This window comes from Symsagittifera roscoffensis, chromosome 3 (assembly GCF_963678635.1).
Source record: "Symsagittifera roscoffensis chromosome 3, txSymRosc1.1, whole genome shotgun sequence".
Lineage (NCBI taxonomy): Eukaryota > Metazoa > Xenacoelomorpha > Acoela > Convolutidae > Symsagittifera > Symsagittifera roscoffensis.
Genome location: NC_087064.1, coordinates 11,606,428 through 11,628,661, shown reverse-complemented (window position 1 = coordinate 11,628,661; position 22,234 = coordinate 11,606,428). Strand labels below are relative to the sequence as shown.

The following is a 22,234-nucleotide window of genomic DNA, read 5'->3' as shown; positions in this document are numbered from 1 at the left end:
AAAGTCCTAAATCCGCCCCTGCTTATAGCTTAAACTTACCTTAAATATGATTTCTACTGTATTTTCAAGCAGAATAGCTGAATTATAATCCATTATAATTGATTTTTTTTGTGAGATAATATTTTGATAGAAAAAGGGATTATAATCTATTATAATAGATATAAGAGATTTTCGGAAAAATTATAAACAATTATAATTGATTATAATATATTAAAAATTCACCAAAAATGTTATCATTATAATGGATTATAAAGCATTTAAACATCTAAAATTGGCGCTTATAATTAATTATAATTTTGCTCAAAGTACAATTATAACTTTAATATAATCGATAATTTTCTCTGTTTACTGAGTGCGGGTAGTATCTCACATTGTGTATTTAAAAATAGAGATAAAAAAGCTTTTTTTTGTGCATTGAGGTAAATTTCAGATGCATATGAAAATATGAAAAAAATTAGCGATATTTACAATAAAATCTGAAAAATTGTGTGAAAAACTTTCATTGATTACCAGGGGCGGATCTAAGATTTTCTCGAGGGGGGTGGGGCTCTTGGTGGTATATTATAATAGGTGGTAGGCTCAATTTCAATAGCTGGATTGCTTTTTGTTATACTTTGCACATTCTTTATAGTTCGTTTCAAAAGCCAAATTTTTTGGCAAAAGCAGTGCGAAATTTTCATTTTTGAATAGCATTTCATTTGGCAGAGTAATGTATTTACAAAAACAATTTTAAGAGTAGTACAATTGATTGAAAACGAAAGGACTATATTATGCATTATAGTTCTGGTTTTTAATACATGCACTATACTCAAAATTACCACCTATTGTAACATATCACCGACCTTATTTTAGGTCAACCAAAATGATTTTCGAAAAAAAAATTTCGAAAAAAAGGCTAAAAAAAGCATTTTGAGGCCTTTTTTGAAAAATTTTGACCAAAAAATTGCGTATTTTCGGCGCGCACTCCTACATCAAAATTAGTAGATTTTGGCGCCATAGAGGCCTTTAAAAAATTTTAGGGTCCGTCACCAAAAACTGGATATTTCAAAACAGTACAAAGGGGGACCCTTCGGGTCGGCAGGGGGTCGAATCCCTGAGGAGGGGAGGCGCCCGCCCCGTCGCCTCCTTAAATCCGCCGCTGGTGATTACCAATTTTTGTCTAGAGAAGAGATCACAACTGGAATAGTTATTCTCCAATTGATTCAAAAGCATGGAAATTTAATATTTCATAATCAAAAGTTTGGATGAACAAAAAATTAAATGTTACAAAAATGGAAAGTTTGAATTTCAATGCATTAATCTACGATCCAAAAATCGACGCCCTTTGAATCAATTTCAACAACGCCCTTTTTGTGCCTAGCTCTTCTCAGCCAATCATTCTCAACCAATCAACGCCTTTTGAATTTCTCAACCGATCAACGTCCTTCTGAAGCTGTTCAGAACTGCCTGAACCTAGCGCCTATTTTTTCTCGAAAGGTTGACAAAGTTTTCGCGCATTCGATGCTTCGGGAATGAAGAATCTCCCTTCCCGAGAAGTAATACAGCTAGAAAATTAAAAAATAGCTTTTTCATTTACCCATTACTGATGCGCTTGTTAATTCATTTTTGGCTAGCGAAATCTAATTGAAACAAAATCATGATGATCGTATCACAGTAACCTGCGCTGTTCTGGTGAACTAAAGTTGGCGGAAAAAGATTGTTAGAGCTCCTAAAGTCTTCTACAAAATCTACAGTTTAGAACTTTTACCGTTGGAAAATTCCTGACTTTTTCCAGAAAATGTAAAATTAAAAGTATTCCGGAGAACTCCATAAAAGGCTTAGGTGTTATTTTTGAAGGTTTATTCTCCTAATTTAAAGAGTGTTTATTAGAATTTAAAGTCACAATCTTATGAATTTCATTAATCGGACATGAAATTTTTACTGAGCATTCAATTTTTTTGGTCTTTTGAATTCTTTCAGTTAAATACTTCTTCTTTTTTTCTTCTTCTTAAACCAATTGAAAAGTTATTCTCTGTAAAACTCAAATATTAGGATATATTTGCTCGTCTCAAATCTATTTGGCCGCTGCGCTCGATAAAAATGAATAAAATAAAGGAACTCATTGCTCACTTTTATTATTCCGAGTTGGCTAAACTTGGGCATTTTTAACGAATAGTCAAATTTACGAAAATTGATCGCAGGTAATACCTACAAAGATTTGAGCTTGAACATAAATATATTCCAGATGATACACAAATAATCTGCCTAAAACTGTCTTTTTAAAATCAAAATTGGTCTAATGAAAGCTACACTGAGCATATACATTTTTGGGCGTTACTTTTTTCGACTGATCTTCTACCCGAGGCCAATTTGCAAAATAAATTCATCTTTTATAACGAACAATTAAAACCTTACTAATCAAAAAGCCCCCGCTTTGGAACTAATAAAAGTCATCAATACAGGAGCTCAAGGTCACCAATACAGGAGCTCAAGGTCACCAATAAAAGAGCTCAAGGTCACCATAAAAGGAGTTCAAGGTCATAAAAAAGAGCTCAAGGTCACTGATAAAGGAGCTCAAGGTCACTGATAAAGGAGCTCATGGTCACTGATAAAGGAGCTCATGGTCACTGATAAAGGAGCTCATGGTCACTGATAAAGGAGCTCATGGTCACTGATAAAGGAGCTCATGGTCACTGATAAAGGAGCTCATGGTCACTGATAAAAGAGTCTAAGGTAACTGGCAAAGAAGCTCAAGGTCAACGGCAAAGAAGCTCAAGGTCAACGGCAAAGAAGCTCAAGGTCACCGGCAAAGAAGCTCAAGGCCACCGGCAAAGAAGCTCAAGGCCACCGATAGAGGAGCTCAAGGACACCAGCAAAGAAGCTCAAGGACACCAGCAAAGAAGCTCAAGGACACCAGCAAAGAAGCTCAAGGTCACCGGCAAAGAAGCTCAAGGTCACCGGCAAAGAAGCTCAAGGCCACCGGCAAAGAAGCTCAAGGCCACCGATAGAGGAGCTCAAGGACACCAGCAAAGAAGCTCAAGGACACCAGCAAAGAAGCTCAAGGACACCAGCAAAGAAGCTCAAGGTCACCGGCAAAGAAGCTCAAGGTCACCGGCAAAGAAGCTCAAGGTCACCGGCAAAGAAGCTCAAGGTCACCGGCAAAGAAGCTCAAGGTCACCGGCAAAGAAGCTCAAGGTCACCAGCAAAGAAGCTCAAGGTCACCGGCAAAGAAGCTCAAGGTCACCGGCAAAGAAGCTCAAGGTCACCGGCAAAGAAGCTCAAGGTCACCGGCAAAGAAGCTCAAGGTCACTGGCAAAGAAGCTCAAGGTCACCGATAAAAATGGCAACAATATTTATGTGAATTTAATGACACTGACTGAAAAAATATGTCCACGTGTGTTTGTAAAAAAAACTTACATCTGAGTCGCCGCTGCACATTTTGCTGCATGCCTCACAGTTCAAGTTCTCCTTGACGAACAGTTCAATCTTCTCGTTGAACGCCATAAAGGTGCAATAGGCTAGGTACCAGCAGAAGAGAATGACCGGCTCCCAAATTTGGATCTTGGAGTCGAAGAAGCTGCCGATGATCATCATTAGGCCAACTGAGTAGAAGAACGTGTCTCTGCACAGAGGCCACCACGTTAGACTCAGCTGAAACATCGACTCAATTAACCTAACAACACCACTTAGCCGAAAAAACCGCAAATCACATACGTCGAGAATCCAAATTGCGTTATGAGAATCCAAATTGCGATTGATGAAAAACTCTGTTTCAGATCCCAGAAAACAACAAACCCTGAGCTAGTTGAAAAATTAAAAAAAAACACTCAAAAAACTCAAAATACTCAAAAAAATTACTCACTGTCAGATTACTTTTTTTGAGTATTTTGAGTTTTTTTAGTGTTTTTTTTTTGAGTATTTCAAATAACTCAGGGTTTGTTGTTTTCTAGGATCTGAAACAAAATTTTTCATCGATCGCAATTTGGATTCTCATAACGTATGTGATTTGCGGTTTTTTTCGGACAACTTTTTGTGAATGGAACATCTATTATTTTGTTTGAGAATATTTTGCGTTAACTTTTTCTCCATAAACAAGCTATTTTTGGAGGTGAAGTTGGCTCCAATTTTATTGGATCACAAGTCATAAGATAAAGGGCAAATTTATTTCCTTTTGCTGCTTTTTCGCCCACAAAAACAATTAAAGCAACCAACTGACGTCATTCATTGTATTATTCACATCAGACCAAAAAGTAAATTAAAACAAACCACAGACGATGATATTCACCTCAAAATGGGAATTAGATTTCAAAAGGTGGTTCAAGTTCAACATTATTGCAATAAGTGTTCGCTGGTCAAGCCATTTGGAATTTTTCGAGCATTCAACAGAATTTTAAAAAAAGGATAAAAGCATTGAAACTTGACCCGAAACTCATTTTGATAACCAAAAAAAAATTTCCTCCGGATGAATTCTCAAGGAAAAATCAAAAGTAATTATTGGAACAAAAACATTGAATTATCTTGGTTTTTATTTAGAGATAGAAAAGCCCAAAAAAGGATGTCGAGAGATTATCTCCAGCTGAAAAAGGGGGATGCGATTATTCAAGCAAAACAAGCCAAGTCATCAATCAATCAATAAATTTTGACAGTGATTGAAAATTTACAGATTTGCCCAATTTTACGGGCAAAATAAAAAAAAATGGACTTTGCTTTGATACGCAAAAAAAACTTCAGCTGAAAATTTTCTCTCTTGCAAAACAATGAGTGAAAACAAACAATGAGCGATCCGACCATTTCATTTGTAACGTGTCGGTGAAAACTTTTTGGTGTTTAATTTTTTCAAACGGATTTAAATTGAAGTTTGCCAATGTAATTTAGCTTTAGTTTTTTCCAACTTCCACGCACTTTCACGAGCAACATGGAAAAAATGTAATTTAATCAAAACGCAATTACACGAAAAAAATGGGAAAACTAAGGCATCAAGTTTGTTAATTAATTTCCCAGGTTGACCACCGTAGACCGAAAATGCTACTCACACAATTCCATAAAATAAGTTTATGAAAAAATACTACTCATACAAATTTCATACATTTTGCTAAAATGGTGTCATCGAACTTGCAAAGAACTTTTTTTCTTTTTTTGGCATAAACGTCAGTGAATAAAAAAAAATTTGCGTCGAAAAAAATTGATCATACAATTTCCATTTACATAATTCGTATGACTAGCGTGTTTTGATGTCCACAACAAAAAAATTTGAAAAAATTTTGAAATTTTCCCAAAAACGTTGTTTGTTTTTTTTTTCAACAGCAAAAAAAAGGGCTGTTGAGTTCAGGGCATCGATGTTGTTCAGATAGTACAAAAAATCCTACAAAAAGTGTTGGTTAAACATCCAGGTTTTCGATGAAAATACAGCGCAATTTAAGTAGAAATATTCCGTCAGTTTCAGTAAACCATGGTTTTGTACTGAAACTAATTTTTTACCAAAACATTTTTTCGTATCCAAAATTTAATTATTTTTATGCATAACGTAGTCCTGGAGACACAAAAATTAGATTTTTTTCCGTTTCTCTAAATAACTTTCTTGAAAAACTCTCAAAACTCCTATGTCTCTTGTGTGGCATGTTTTGGCCTGCCTTGATCAATGTCTGAAAATTTTCAAATTCAAATTCTCAAAATAATCCTCTTTGGAAATTTTTGTCAACATTTAAAAGTAGGATGCTGAGTAAGACTTTCAGTATATCATCTGAGTAAGAAAAGTCTTATACAATTCAAGTCGTTTCCAATGCCGATGGTCAAACCTTTGGTGATTCATGATGGTCAAACCTTTGGTGATTCTAGTTTTGGGTAAACCATGGTTTTTGTCACTTGTGTTCGGTTACGAATTTTCAAATAAATAATTTTTTTGGCTTAAGGAAAACTAGAATCTTAAGGCATATATGAAAAATCACTAATCATAGACGTTTCATGCAACTTTCTGTACTTATGGAATTGTATGAAAAGTGTATGAATAGCATTTTTGGTCAATCAGGGATGAATCAATTTATTGGGGTGAATTCTACATTTTAAAACCCAGAATTTTACCAAAAAGCAGGTAAAAATTGATCAAATTTTGAGTTCAGGGCATCGATGTTGTTCAGATAGTACAAAAATCCTACAAAAAGTGTTGGTTAAACATCCAGGTTTTCGATGAAAATACAGCGCAATTTAAGTAGAAATATTCCGTCTTATTCTTCAAAAAACAGTAGAAATATTCCGTCTTATTCTTCAAAAAACAGAACAACCTGAAAACTAGTTTTAGTTCAATATCTGTAATTTCTGACTGCCTGTTAATTAGAAAATTTTCTCTAACAAAGTTCAATTTTAATTCTTATCAAGCTAAACTTGAAGTTGAATTTTATTTTTTGCTTCCCCACAGAAGATAAGAAACTCAAGTGAAGAAGTTTAGTAGCTAGAAATCGATTGGAGAAAAATTAAAATGCCTAAGAAACAAAAAACTTATATAACAGACAATTAAAATAAGTCGATGAACGCAAGCTAACAGAAAAAATGTTGACTTTTTTTTGAAAAAGAAATTCATATTTTGAACTTCAAAGTAAAAACACCTTTGTCTTAAACCTCTTTGAGCTTCAAACAACGTTTTATGATTGACATTTTTTGAAAAAATTAACTCAGTTCAAAGAAATTGGATCAAAATGTGAAATTTTAATTCCGCTGGTCAATCTGAAATTAAAAAACCCCTTTTGAAACTAGAAGTCAATCACATTTTAGTGACCTTACATTTTTGTTGTTCCACAGTGTAGTTGACCTACCTTTTAACAAAAAATGAACAACAGAACTTAAAGATGAACTTAAAAGTTAAGCCGCCACAAATTGAAACATAGCGTGAATAATGTTGCGAGTTTTCCTGAAAAAAAAGGAAGGAAAAGTCATCACGATATGTATGAAAGTCTTCACTATGTTCATCGAGTTTTAACAAGAGCGTTGAAAATAAACCAAGGCATCAGCATGTCTTAACGTATTTAGTACCCGAAGGCCTACCAGTCTTCCGCAGAACTGCTTGATGAAGGCTTAACATTTTCCAGAAAATCAAATGAAAATGCATATCAAAATTCGTTACCAAGGACACATCAGCCGTCCTCGGAAAAAATGGAACAATTAATTTGTTGGTTCGCTCCTTTGCTGAAAGTGGGCCTCAAATGTTTTCATTATTGAAAAAGGATGGAAGATTTGTGCTCAGTTGTTTTTCTCGGACAATATTTGGCTTTTGACAAGTCTTTTCTGACGGGAATTTTTATACCATCTAAAAAAAGTTAATGTCTGGGCCTCAAATTTTCGTGAGGTTATGGGGCTTTAAAATTTGCCTTACTAGATTAGGATGGGTGGAACGAGCCTTAAGCGCGTTAGTGGCAATTTCATGCTATTAACGCGTATTTTTGTGCTATAAACGCGTAAGCAGCAATTCAAATAATTTTTACTTTGAAACAAACACTCCTGTTTGTCCTTTAAAAATTAACTTTTATCAAAGTTTCTGAAAAAAAAATCGCGACCTATATCGGAGTCTTAAGTATTCATCGGCTCATCACAATTTTTTCTTTTCGAACTTACCATTCATCCAAATATGAAACTATTGTCCGTTAACCTAGAGAAAGAGATTTCATGAATAAGTGATATATAATAAAACCTAACCTCGCAAAAAAAACCAAAAAGTTAGCGCACGCTTTTGTATTTGGTAATTTTTTTTGATAGAAATCAAGAACGCTTAAAAATGCGCCGATTTCTTACAATTTGCCTGTTTTTGTGACTTGTACTACTTATGCCTAATTTAATGGGCAAACAACACTGAAACACCCGCTCAGATCAAAAAGATTTGAATGTTTTTAAAATTCAAAAAAAAAACTGAAATGAATTTGCCAATGTTTTGGCGGTGAACGAACAAAAACAATCTCGTGTTATTTTTGATTTTTATTAATTCAGTTGACAAACGGCTGTTTATCTGCTGGTTGGTTATTCACAAGTACCATAAAGAAAAATCAGTCCCATTTGAACCAAAGCAAAAATCAATTGCGTTAGTTCCAAAGAAATTCATTTGAACAAAGACTACTAAGCCGACTTTTTAAGGTTTTTAATTAAAGGTTACCGTTGGGGTCTCCACTTCGCGGCGATAATCGGCTCTAATTTTTGTACAGATTCCGACCGTCTATTGGCAAGCTAGCAACATGTTGACGCAACTGCGGCGGTCACTATTCTGCTGTTTTTTTTCTGCTGTTTGAATAACAGTGAACTAACTAATTAACTCGTCCTATCATAATTCGATCAATCAGAAATCAAGCTGAACAAATTTGGTACAAATGGGACCAATTGTTCTTTTTGGTACAAAAGAACGTTGGTAGAAATGAGACTTGACCATCTGCTTAGCTTTTGCGCTGTTGTTCATTCTCCCGGGTAGACTTAAAATCCCTTATCATACAATTCTCATAAATGGGAAACTTCTTTTCATACAATTTCATACAACTCCATACGTACAAAAAATTGTATGGAAACTCTATGATAAGCATTTTCCCATAAATGGAAATTGTATGATACGTATTTTTTCCATAAACCAAAAAGTTGTTTTTTGTTCGTAAATTTATTTTCTGACAAATTTTCGGTTGTGTTTGCAACCGAACACAAGTGGCAAAGACCTTGGATACACAAAGCACCAAAGTTTGGACGGTCTAGCATTTACAATGCATAGAAAACGACCTGAATTGTCTTCGAGCTGTCTTTCACAAATGATATAACAAAAGTAACAAACTTTTAATTTTTGGCAAAATTTTTCTATGATGATTATTTTAAATTTGTGAATTTTCAAATTAACAGACATTGATCAAGGCATACATACAAACACGCCATACAAAAGAAATAGGAATTTTCAGCGTTTTTGAAAAAAAAAGTTTAAGTGAAAAGAAAAAAGCCAATATTATCGTAGGAACACGTTATGCACACAAAAATTTAAATTTTGCATGCAAAAAATTTTTTTTCGGAAACGTCTGTTTGCGCACAAAATTCGATTTGCAATTGAAAAATAACAAAAAAAATTTATGGGGAAGTTTTCAAAGTTTTTGTGTCGTAAATGGAAATTGTATGGCAAGCATTTTTTTCAAAAAAAATTTAACATCAGTTTTTTTTTGTCACCAGTCTGTTCAGTTTTTCTCAAAAAGCCGCAGAAATGGTTTTTTTTTCTATTGTTTTTCGAAAATGTATGAAAATTGTATGACAAGCATTTTCTCCATACACTTGATGTATGGAATTGTATGATAATGATTTTTGTTGTATGGAATTGTATGATAAGCATTTTCAGTGTATGGAGGTCAACCCGAGCTGTTATGAGATCTAGATTAAGGTAGAAGACTCATAAAAACGCGGTAAAATCATATTTCGACAGGATTTAATTGCATTGTATTTCAACCTGAATTTTAACCGACTTGAGAAAAAGTTGGCAAATTTGAGAAAAGAAGCGTTAAAATTTTAAGGACATAAACTTTCGGCTCATCGCTGAAGAAAGTGACAAAATATTTGTGCTTCAGGCGGTGCAACCATTCAGATCAAATTTGGCAATCAAAATAGTAGTTTTTGCCAGAATTTTTTTAACCTCGCTAAAAATTTTGAATACTTGAGTTCTAAAAAAAAAAACTAAGCTGCAATATTTTTGATAAAATTCAGAGGGCTGAAAATTGCGTATTTAGCCAAATTGTGTATAGTTTCAGCAATTCAACTGTGATCAGTGGCGTGCGCAGAATTTTTTTGTAGGGGGGGGGGTTCAAAATAATCTTTGTTGACCATTTTTTTAGGTCGACCAATTTGATTTGCCGAGCTGAAATGTTTGAAAAAAAAATAAATTTAATTATATTGCTCCCTTTTAAATTTGATTATATTGCTGCTCAAGGCGCCTTCAGAAAAATTTTGATGTTGGCCAGACAAAACTGGTTCTTGGAAAATTATACCAAAGGAAGACCATTTGGAAAAAATTGGCAAGCGTAATTTAGGAGGAGGTAAGGCAGTCGCCCCTCCCCTGCCCCTGATCCCGCCCTTTTCTCGGCAGGCTACTAACTGTTTACTTCCACCACGAAGTAACGCGGATCTTTAAACTCCGATTAGTTTTTTTCCAAGCAAAATTGGGTACTCTCCACAACCTGATTCTTTTATTTGATAGTACAGTGCTGATTTAAATTAACCGGACAAAAACGCGTTAAACTTGAAATTTAAAACGCATTTTTCTCAAATTGGGTTGAGTTTAGGTGAAAACTTATGATGACAAAAATTGCTTAAAATTTTAGCAGAATTAATGTGTAATTTGTGTTGCGATATTCGGGACCAAAGTTTTAACCCAAAAATGGATCATTATGGTTTTTCATAGTTAATCAAAAATTAAGCCAAAAACACCCAGTCGATCACAGACATAATTATATCAAAGTGAGACCCTTACGTAGCTCAACAAACTTTAAGAAGGGTATTTTCTCCAAAAAAATTGCATATTGTTTAAAAATTGTTTTTAAATAAAAAGTTGGTATTTTATATAGTAAAAATGACCTTTTTTGTCTATCAAACAAAAATAAATTAACTCATACAATGTTTTAGAGAATATACCCTTCTTAAAATTTGTTGAAATACGTAAGGGGCTCACTTTGATATAATTATGTCTGTGATCGACTGGGTATTTTTGGCGTAATTTTTGATTAACTAAGAAAAACCAAAATGACCAATTTTTGGGGTAAAACTTTGGGCCCGAATTTCGCAACTCAAATTATACCATATTAATTCTGCTAAAACTTTAAGCAAGTATTGTCTTCATAAATTTTCACCTAAACTCAACCCATTTTGAGAAAAACGCGTTTTAAATTTCAAGTTTGAAGCGTTTTGTCCGGTTAATTTAAATCAGCACTGTAGTTTATTGGCCAGAAAAATGACTTTTATAAAGTGTAATGGAGTGAAAAAAAAACAAATGTAAGTCTCGACTTCAGAGTATTTAGAAAATGCCAACGTATTTTTGACTATGTAGTGAGTCGACCTTTAATTTTGACGCCGGGCATATTAACAGAGCATTATAACCAACACAGAATCCATTAGTTGCTTGACAAGTATTTCAAATTTCAGAGGGTTTACACAAGAAAGCAGCACAGTTGTGTTTATAAAACGTCCCAGTTAATCTGCGAGGGAATTAACCCACTTGGGAAGTATGTTGAGTTTAATCTCGAAACCAGGTGTGTTTATATGAGTTTATATCAGTCTCTGGAAATGGGTTGGGATTCGATCAGAATTGCAACCCAAAAATTGAATTATAACCTCTGGCTTGACAAGGCGTATGTCATTTTTAGTTTGACGTGTCTTCGTCTAATTCTTTCAAATATATATATGCCTGAATACCTATAGTTGCAATCGTGCCAATTTCTCAGCTAACTAGCTTCAGTTTGCAAGTAAAATTTTGTGAGATCATTATTGTTCGAGCCATTCAACCGAATTTTGATCTTGGAATAAAAGGAATCCAATTAGCACTGACAGAAATTTTGGCTAATTTAAGAAGTTGAGTTGTAAAATTTCTATCGCGAAACAAGTTCAAATTTTCAAAACCCACCTTCAGTCCTTCTTTTTCTCATTTCACCATGATTCAATATACCCAGGATACAGATATTTAAAGAAGGGAGACTTTCATTTTTGTCGAAATTTTGTTATTATGTAATTTGCAGACTGGCCTCCGTTTTCCTCCAAGCACTGAAAACATCTATTTGGCTAACTTAGGGACAACCAAAAAAGTACAACCTTTGAAAGTACAACCCATCAGTCCAGATTTCAATTGATATAAGAAAAGCCGAGTTCACAAGAGCTCAGTCCTCGATTGAAATAGACGTTTGTCCTTCTTCCATAGAAATTAAAACATCAAAAAATGAAAAGAGAACATATATATCCGTCGTTCTTTTAAAATATGTAGAAGTTCATCACAACATTAGGATTAATCGCAAACATAATTCCTCACTTGTTTCACAACGATTTTTTTGAATACTAACAAGCACACTTGATTGCTGGTTTGAAAATAATTATAATTATAATTGTAATTATAAATAATTATTGTAATGAATTGAACTAACGGTGGTGGGGGATCCGAACGCGCACACTGCAATGACGAAGAGAACGTTGAAAACTGCACTGCCTATGATGGTTCCAATTCCCACGTCCACCTCATTAGAGAAGAGCATTCCGATCAGACTGGTGAACAGCTCCGGCGCACTGCCACCCGCGGCCATGAATGTCGCCCCCGCCACATCCTAAACACCCCCCCAAAATTCTGTTGTTTGATTGCTCAGGTTAATCAAATACAAATACCACTGTTTTTCAACAATTCTGTTCAGTCAGTACAAAATTGGCAGTTTTTTTTTCATTTGAAATTTTGTTTCGTCTTTTTCAAGGTCACAGTAAATCATTTTTTCTATACGTCTAATTTTTTTGGGGCAATGATTAAATCGGTTTGCAGAGTAATTTAAAAAAAAATTTTTATTGCCAACAAACAACGCGCTAAATGAAGCTTTTAAAACAAGATTTCCTGAAGTAAAACTGAATTTTTTACTTGTTAGAGAAATTGTTTATTTTAAAAATACCTACTAGCTCACTTTACTGTTCAAAATTTGGCTAAAACTAAATATTTTCAAAGGAGGGAAAAATAATTATCAATCGAATCACTACTGAATATGCTTTCAGATGATATATTACTCGACCCGTTCCAATTATTATAATAATAATAAATATGTCTACGAGTGTTAAGTACAAACATAAACTTATCTTTATGTATTACTTATTCACTCGAGAGATCATCAAATTATCATTGACTCCTCATTTTGTGTGGCCAAAGAAAAAAACTAAAATACACCCGAACACAAAGTTTTTACCCATTTCCAATCGTCGGGACAAAAATAAAGTTTGGTTATTGTAAGTTTTACCGAAAAACTTAACCGCAAAAATCTCCAAAACTTTCAAGTTTTCAGCTTACGTTTTTGGGGCTTGGCCAAAATGGTATAAAAAAACTGACTCAAAAATAAGAAAACGTGAGCAAAAAAAACCTAATTTCCGCTCAACCGAACCTCGCTCCTCCCCCTCACACACATTACCCACACACACCAGCGGTTTTTTTTAGGAGAGCGGACACCCCTCTCAGGGGTTCGACCCCTTGCCTACCCAAAGGTTCCGCCCATTGTACGAATTTGAAATTTCCACTTTTGTCTGACGGACCTTATAACTTTTCTAGAGGTGCCTTTGGCGCCAATATTTATTAATTTTGAGGAGGAAGTGCGCGCCGAAAAATGCGATTTTTTTGCTCAGCATTTTCCAAGGAACGCTTAAAAACGCTTTTTTTGCCCGTTTTTTTCAAAATTTTAACAGGCTTTTTATAGTGCCTTGGCGACAAAGTTGGCGACAAAAGTTGGCGACCAAAATTTTCGAAAAATTTTTGAAAATCGCTTCCTTTTTTTCTTAAAAATCCTAGGTCCGCCCTGAAAAAAAATTGTCACCGGAGGAATGTGTGGGGCAGCACAATCCTCCGGTGACATTTTTTTTTCAGTGACAGGATTAAGAATGAAAGGGTGTGTATTGAGTGAGGGGTACCGTTCTGAAAAAATTTTAGAAATGTGAGTAGATTGAGAGGTTTAGAAACCAAGTAGGCTGGGAAAAATAAAGACAAAATGCTAAATTTACAAAGAATTTGCATTAAATTTATTTAGTTTATAATCCATTATAACGCATTATAGTGCATTTTGAATGGATTATAATCCATTTAGTTTTTGAAAAAAATGACAGATAATAGATGTAAAATCCATTTCAAATTCTCGGAATGTAATTATTCATCCATTCTAATGGAACTATTTTTGGTCTATCAGCTCCAGTGCGGGATTAGTATTTGAAATTAGGGACAAAACTTCTTTATCGCAGAAAAAAAACGCTGTAAAAATTTTCCTTTTGTACAAAATTACAGCAAAAAATGATATGAGTGAAAATTTATTTTGAATTTTAACCCTTGACATACCATTTGAAAAAAGAATTTCAAAAAATCAAATATCATTTCAAAGCTGTTAATGTTTTTTGTATTGAGATAAGCGCTAACAGACAATTTGAGAAGTTCTTAATGACCACTCAATAAACGTAAAACAACTTTTAAACTGTTTAAAACTGCAAACAAAGTGTTCAACGTCGAGTTGAGAAGCAAATCAATTCCACTCTTTATTTAAAATTCACTCTTCTTTGTAACTTTGTCAAAAGCAACCAAAAAACATGCTTTTTTTGTAGACCAATAAGTGTTTTCAGTTAAAACTTTTTAAAAAAATATTTAGCAAATCAAGGCTGAAATGAAAGGTGATATTTTCGTCAATTTAATCTGAACCTCATTTGTGTACTTGGTTTTGCAAGGAAGGAAAAACAACAAAAGCCATAGTCGCCCTTCTGCTTGTAGTCTTCTAACAATACCATGGCTTTCTTTTGAGTTAAAAAGCTTCGAGGAAATTTCCGTTATGGATCGTCAATTTCTATAGAAAATAAAACAACAAAAAATGACTTGCAAATGAGCTTTGAATAGCTTTTGTCTGCAATTTTTTCTGAACCAGTTGTCGTACGAATCTTTATATTTCCTGCGCAGCAACCGGTAACGATTTTTCCATTTGCAAAGCATAAAAATTTAAGGTTTCAAAGAAAGCATCGGTTTGTCCCGCTGGAGAGCAGTGTTGAATGAAATTGCGCAGATCGCCGCCTTTGGTGGTTGCGCGGATCTCCAGTCATATTTGGAAGGTCATCATATCATATCCGTGCATATTTCTTAAATTGTTTGAGCTATCATTTGCCAAGCCAGAACAATAATCAGGATTAATTATATAAAAAATTTTCCAGAGGCACATCAGTGTTTCTACAGAAAAAAGTGAGCACATATTTTGGCTAATTCGAAAAAAATTCTATAGTTTGAATGTTCAAGCAAAACTAATTTTCGTATCAGTATTATCTGGACGTAAAAAAACAATTCAAAGAAAGTTTTTTTTCCAAAAATTGACTACAAAAAAAAACAAAAAGATATTTAATTACTGTTTTAACACATTAAGACTAAAAAAAACTAAAAGAATAGAAGTTTATCAAAAAAATGACAGACAGCAACTGAGGTAAGACAGAGTAAGACAACAATTTTTTCTTACAATTTTGAAAGAAAATTGGCAAAGTTTTTCTGTTGGTTTGATTCTGATCAGACATTATTTCAGGCTTGTTTTGTTTTCGTTTTTCAAATAAAATTGCTGCTTTTGAAAAAAAATGATTAAAATGCCGAAAATTTCAAAAACAATCTCAGCTAAAAAATAAGCAAAAACCTAAGCAAAACGTGTTATTTGTTCTGCACTTGAACTTAAGCTATTTCTGTTACTTGAAAAATTTTGAAAGTAGTTATGTTTAATTTAGTTAATTTCTAAAAGAGTCTAGGAGGAACTTTCTCAAAATTTTATCATCTAGGAATTCAATTACTGCCATCTTATACCAAAAAATTTCATCCGAAAAAAACTCTTAAAAAGCTCCCAAAGCCCATTTCTAATAATCAAACTACAAAAATCAAACTACACAAACAAATAAAAACGTTTATAATTCATTGAATACAGTGTAGTGTAAGTATTATCGACTTTTCTACATTAACTGAGTGCATTTTGCAAGCTCTCGTCAAAAATTGAAGGGACATCATTTTGTCGAGAATGTCAGCTGACCGCAAAAAAATGTCGTTTTTGAGCTTTATTAGGAAAACTATGACCAGAAATTGCGGTTCTTTAATTTTAAAAGAGTGACCTTTTAAAATATTTAAAACTAAGAAATATTGATACCGAAGTTGCTGTTAAAATAATTCTAAGGATCATCCAGACACACGTGGGCATCGTAAATAAATAATAAATATAAAGCCTTTGAAGCGTGAGGGTATTTCGACCGCCCCTTAAAAACGCTACTGAACTATATGGAACGATTAAGAGTTTTATGCGGGTTTAGAGTTTTATGCATCCTATTGAAAATATGTAAATGAAACAAAGTCTCCTAATAAAAAAAACATTAATGACGTGTCCCATGTCTACCTTTAGCTTACATACTGAGAAAATTTTTACAAATTGAACAGCTTTTCATCCAGATCCAACAAATAATAAAGCAAAAGCATTCATAGAGAACTTTGATAACTTTTTTGACGGCGAATTTAAGACAATATCGACTTCACTTTGCGACTGGTTTTCAAACAGGGCAATTATTCAAAATTAGCTTTCTATTAGGATTTCCGCGTTACTTTAATGAATGACGGAAAACGTATAGATAAAAACTGGATCAAGTTAACATCCCCCCCCCCCCTCAAGCAGTTTGAGGGAGGGAGGATGTTAACTTGGTTCAATTTTGGAGTTTTCAACTTTCAACCAATCAGAATCGAGTATTTTACTTGCAGCGCTTTTCGTAGCGAATTTAATCTGAATTAACTGCTGGGGTGAAAAACATTGACGTTGACAACAAGAGACCTCAAAAATCTGCATGAAAATTATCAATACTATTTATTATCAGATTAAAAGTCAATTTAACCCGAGTCTGATTTAAGATTAGGGGTCATAACTACGGAAAAGCGTCATGGGCAGATATTTGGTTTCTCTTAATGAAAATTGACCATACGTATTTTTTCCTTGTGCTAAACACTAGTGCTGTATTTTTGATTTTGTTTGAGTAATTGGGACTATAAAATAATTCTTTTAATGTTTGCTGGATGGACACTAGTAGTGATAATTATTTCTATTTTTGGCGTATTGAGGAATGAATTGAATAGCAGGGATCAAGATAACCCCATAGTGTTCAATTTGAATTAAATTTGCTAAGCGCAGCGTGTAAAATGCTCTGATTGGCTAAAAACTCGAACTCAGAATCAAGTCAACACATCTTCCCCCCTAAAAGGCCTCGGAGAGCGCGGGGGGGGGGGGTGATTTCAAATTTAGTCCAAAGCAGCGTTGTCGCTTTATTGTAAACTGACCTCTGAGAGTTCTGTCTTCTCGATAATGACTTCGAGAGCGGCCACGAAGAACTCGTCGCAGATAATGGCCAGGGCCACGAAGGCATAGAGGGTGCCCATAATGTAGAAGGGTATGAAGGCTCTTTGGGCTGTGAGGGGCCATGACTCCACCAGTTCCGGCGGGTAAGTCTTCTTAGCCCAAACCGACTCATCAGAGCAGCTGCCATTAACCTCCTCGACTCCATCGGTACTCGTAGTCGAAGAATCACTCAACAGATTGCGAGGGTTTAGCCTCGGCAAAAAGTTATAACTACTGCTGCTTAACGACTCAAAGTACTGTCGGTCTGTTTCATCATAACGTGAAGATCGAGATTGCGTTAATAAGTGAGGTATAAAACTAAAAAATCCACTATAATAAGAATCTGAATCTAAATTATGGAGGCTAGCTTGCGAAGAGTAAAAGTCTCCTTTTGCTGTGTATTTTGAATTCGGAACTGAGGTCTCCTGGCCTCCGGGAGGTTTTAAAGAGTGCGAGTCTGGTCTGAGATATGTGATGATCATTAGAAATATTGACGACAGGATGAACCCAACTGTGAAAACATACAGAGGATCTCGATGAATCCGCTTTCGCACCTTGAATCCACCTCTTCGACTTTTCAGCATTTTGCTTTGTCTCAAGTAGTCAAGCGGTATAATTAATCAAATTTTCAGAGCAGCGAATATAATTTTCCTAAGTACTTCTCAAGTTATTTTTCGATGTTCCCATTTATTTGGCGATGAAAACGTCTCGTCAGTATCTTGTGGTCACCTAGTGACGTAGTACTATGTTACGCAATCATGCGTTTGCGTTACGTAATCTCATCGAGTGACGTTCAAGGATTCGCTTGGAATGTTTCTTCTAATATTTATCAAGGACCTCTTCGTAAGGTCTATCCTGTATCTGTGTTTAAAAGTAAAGATTTTTGTGCTCCTCGAACTCTTATAATGTTGGCTATCAGTTTAGCTTTTGTCTTGTTTGAAAGTTCCTGACTTCGACGCTAAAACAAAGAAACAACCATTTTAGTTTTATCAAAATAATTGATAATGGCCATAATGACGCAAAACAGTTAAGGCTTAAATGAAGTTTAACAAGTTAAGCAAACTTGTAGAACACTGAACGGTACTTGCATGGTTTTACGACGTCATCAATTTTAAAACAAGTATCTAAACTTTATATCAAAATATTGAATTTTTGCTCTAAGTTCAAATGATGGCTGTTGCATTTATCCAAACGGATAATTCGGTTGCAAGGTTTGAGATCAAGATAAAGTGTTTCAAATTACAACTATATTTGTAATGGTAAAACAGTTGACACAAGCGATGTTTTGTGCAGTTGATACATCCTTGTATCCATTATTTTGCAACATATTGGAGACATGCCTTAGTTGTTTGCTAGATTAGATGATAGATGAATGGCAAGAATATAAATTGAGCAAACTTATGACACCATATGTTGGTATGGTATCATCTAAAACAAAGCCCCTTGCGATCGCGAATCCCTCGCTCAGTCAAGTATAAAACCGTTATTCAAATGACAATGAATCTAGTGGTATGTTGTAACTGTCTGCAGCAATGATGTTTAAAACCGATCGTTTTCAATATAATTCACATTTTTCACATTTTTGGAAAAGCAAGATGAAGTTTTAAAAATGGGTCTTATGCACTAAATGGCCCAAAATCAATTTTTTTGTATCGTGAGCTGATATGTATGCGGTCGAATCGGATTGGCTAGTTTTAGCCCATCAAAATCGAGCAACACGGCCAAGCATTTTAATCAAGAATTTCGAGCAGATAAGAAAACAAGACTGCTCGTATCAGGGCGAAGCCCTGAATGTTCCGACTGCCTTTTAAGGTTTATGGAGCAGCAGTAAAAATATTTAAAAAATAAATGAAATAAAATAAAATGAAAATTTTTTCCAAAATTTGAAATTTTTTGTGAAAATCATCCCCCCACACGCCATATAAAGTACAAAAAGACTGCTCGTATCAGGGCGAAGCCCTGAATGTTCCGACTGCCTTTTTAAGGTTTATGGAGCAGTAATAACATTTTAAAATTCAATGATATAAAACAAAATTAAAAAAATTTTCTGAAATTTGAAATTTTTTAAAATAAAAACCATCCCCCATACGCCATATAAAGTACAAAAGGATAGATTTCGCTCCTAGTAACAAACCAATTATGGCAAATAAGCTTCTTTCAGCCAATTTGGAACGATTTCTAAGACGGATTAACTCTCCGATGACGCGTTAATAGCGCGAAATATATCGCGCGTTAATTGTCCCAAATTGACCAAAATGGCAATCTTTAAACCCCCGTAACTTTACGAAAAATGATCACAGGTGAAATATCTTTTCAAAATTGAGCTCAGGACAACAATACTTTTCGAATGATAAAAAAAAATTCCGTCAAAAATGGCTAGTTAAAAAGTCGAAATTTGTCTGAAGAAAAAAAAACCCACCCCGAGCACAAATATTCCGTTACTTTCGTATCGAAAGTCGGAATAAAAAGAGAGATTTCGTTCCTTGTAACAAATCAATTATGGCAAATAAGCTTCGTTCAACCAATTTGGAACGATTTATAAGACGGATTAAATCTCCGCTAACGCGTTAATAGCGCGAATTATATCACGCGTTAATTGTCCCAAATTGGTCAAAATGGCCAAAATGGCAATCTTTAAACCCTCATAACTCTACGAAAAATGATCACAGGTGAAATATCTTTTCAAATTTAAGCTCAGGACAACAATACTTTTTGAATGATATAAAAAAATTCCGTCAGAAATGGCTAGTTAAAAAGTGGAAATTTGTCTGAAGAAAAAAAAACCCACCCCGAGCACAAATATTCCGTTACTTTCGTATCGAAAGTCGGAACAATCAGCTGAAAGATCCAAAAATGAGGAGCTTCTTCGAATAATTAAATTATATTCAAGCCATTTGCGAAACGTGAAACTTCGCACAAACAGACAAGAAAAGTTCAGTGACACAGCTTCTGAACAATTGTTCTGTTTCTTTTTTCGGTAATATCGGCTAATAACTTTATCTGCTTGAACTTTTATTTGAAATGCTGGACCACGTTATTTGAATTTGCTTGGCTAATTAGCCAATCAGATTCAACTGCATTGTTTTTAGTTCAAGTCAAGATGTAAACTACTAATTTTGGGCCGTTTAGTGCCTAAGACCAATAAAAAATTTCGAAAAACAATACTTTCATACTTTGATCTCAGGCATCTGTCAATTTTAAGAAAAGCAAACGTTCACAAGACTGAGAAAAACGTAAAACCAGGTTAATAAACCTTGGATTGAAACCACTTTTTTAGAGAAAAATACTTGGTTGCAAGTTTATTTATTGAAATCAATTTCAAATAGCCGGTTTTTAGAACAATCATAGCCGGTTTTTGTAAAAGTAGGTTTATTCAAAGTATGAAAAGAAGTTCTCAATTTATAGTCATCACGAAGCCAAACTGTGTATTTTAGGAATTGTAAGCGAATTCCACAGCAAGGGCGCGCTCTTTGTTCTTCATTTGTTCTCTCGCTTTCTTTGATCGTTACGACAAAATTTTATCATGTTTAAAGATTTGATTCTGGATTTCAGAGACGTACACAAACCAAAATGAGCGCCTGTTTAGTGTACATCTTGGACTTGCAATGGTATACGGAAATAAATGTTTGAGCAACGGAAATAAATTTAAATATGTGTTGTCATCAAAAGCAATGTTAGGAAAATTGAAGAAAACGCCACTGAAAATTTGGTAGAAAAACAACATAGGCCAGAGTTTCTGTCCACTTTTTTCAGAGGTTACTTTGAAAAATCTGATTTATTCTCGTTTTCGTTTAGTCTAAACCATTAATTCTACAAAAACCACACAGATATGAACGAGTTAGAAGTTTTTTATGCATATTCTATATACTAAACAAATGACAGAAAAGTTATTGCCATGTTTTGGCTGACATAAGGCGCAATGGTTAAGGGGGTATTGAGTGCAACGTTTAAGAATCAATCAGAGCAAGATAAACTCGATTCACCTTCAAGGCTAGACAGTACCTGTCCACTTTTTGTCCGAAATTATGCGGTTACAGATTTATTCAGTCTGAAAAGAATCAACTATAAACATCAAGATCTATGCTTAAAAACAAATTTTAAGCAAATTGTTTCAAGCTATAAAAACAACTTGGAATATTACGAAGTTTCATAGCTACAATAGCTTGCGTAGAAAACGTTTTTTTTGCAAACTGATTCGGTGTATGAAATAATCCTCATTATTTCAAAATTTCGTAGCTTCAACAGGTTGCTGGGAAAAACTTAAGCTTTTCTTCAACCGATTCGCTTTCAAAAAATCTGTAGCTTGTAGATTCCCTTTCAAAAGTTTTGTAACTTGAATAGCTTGATTAAGGAAAACATTTCATGAACCGATTCGCTTTGTAAAATGACTGGAAATATTCCAAATGTTTCATAGCCTAATATTTTAATAAAACAAGACTTGTTAAATGTTTTGCGTAACAAATCGGTCTACAAAAATATTTCAAAGTTTCAAGGCTTGGTTAGCTTGCTTAAAGAAACTTTAGATTTTGCAAACCGATTCGTCTATGAATCATCTTGAAAACTTTCGTAGCTTGCACAATTTGACTAGAAAAACTTGAATTTTTCGCAAACCGAGTCAGTCCAGAGAAAACTTGAATTATTTCAAAGTTGCGAGGCTCGAATACTTTGCTTAAAACAACTTAATTATTGCTAACCGATTCGTCTATGATACAACCTGAAAAATTTCTTAGTTTCATAGCTTGAAGAGCTTGCTAAGATAAACCTAATTTTTTCGCTAACTGAATCAGTCTACGTCTTAATGCAAATTGTGTCTATGCGGGAATCAATTTTGTTTTAAAGTTTCAATTTTCATGCCAAAATTTAATGAGACTGCTCGTGTATTAAAGCAAAATGCTGAATGTTTTGACTGCACTTATAGTCTAAATAAACAGTTTTGATTGAAATCTTGGGAACAATTCAAATAAAGAATATAGGGTATATTTCGTGTCATAAAATAAGAGAGAAACACTTTAATGTTGCATCAAATGATCTGCCTCATTGCTCCGACTTTGGTAACGAAAATAACGGAATATTTGCGCTCGGGTGGGTTTTTTTTTCTTCAGACAAATTTCGACATTTTAACTAGCCATTTTTGACAGAAATTTAAAATAACAATCGAAAACTATTGT

General features: G+C 34.2%; 1 protein-coding gene across 9 annotated transcripts in view; it reads right to left on the bottom strand.

The window, feature by feature from the left end:
• LOC134842475 (sodium/potassium/calcium exchanger 2-like) overlaps window positions 1-22,234 on the bottom strand; it is an 82,086-nt gene that overhangs the window by 23,573 nt on the left and 36,279 nt on the right. For 8 of the 9 annotated variants that reach the window (XM_063858832.1, XM_063858829.1, XM_063858835.1 and 5 more), the window contains 3 exons: window positions 17,009-18,024; window positions 12,099-12,275; window positions 3,397-3,630 (listed from right to left, as the gene is read on the bottom strand). In XM_063858832.1, coding sequence (XP_063714902.1) covers window positions 3,397-3,630; window positions 12,099-12,275; window positions 17,009-17,650 — 1,053 coding nt within the window. In that variant the 5' untranslated portion in view covers window positions 17,651-18,024. Of the gene's footprint in view, window positions 1-3,396; window positions 3,631-12,098; window positions 12,276-17,008; window positions 18,025-21,049; window positions 21,109-22,234 lie in introns of those variants that run through there. The other variant, XM_063858834.1, reaches the window with a different exon arrangement.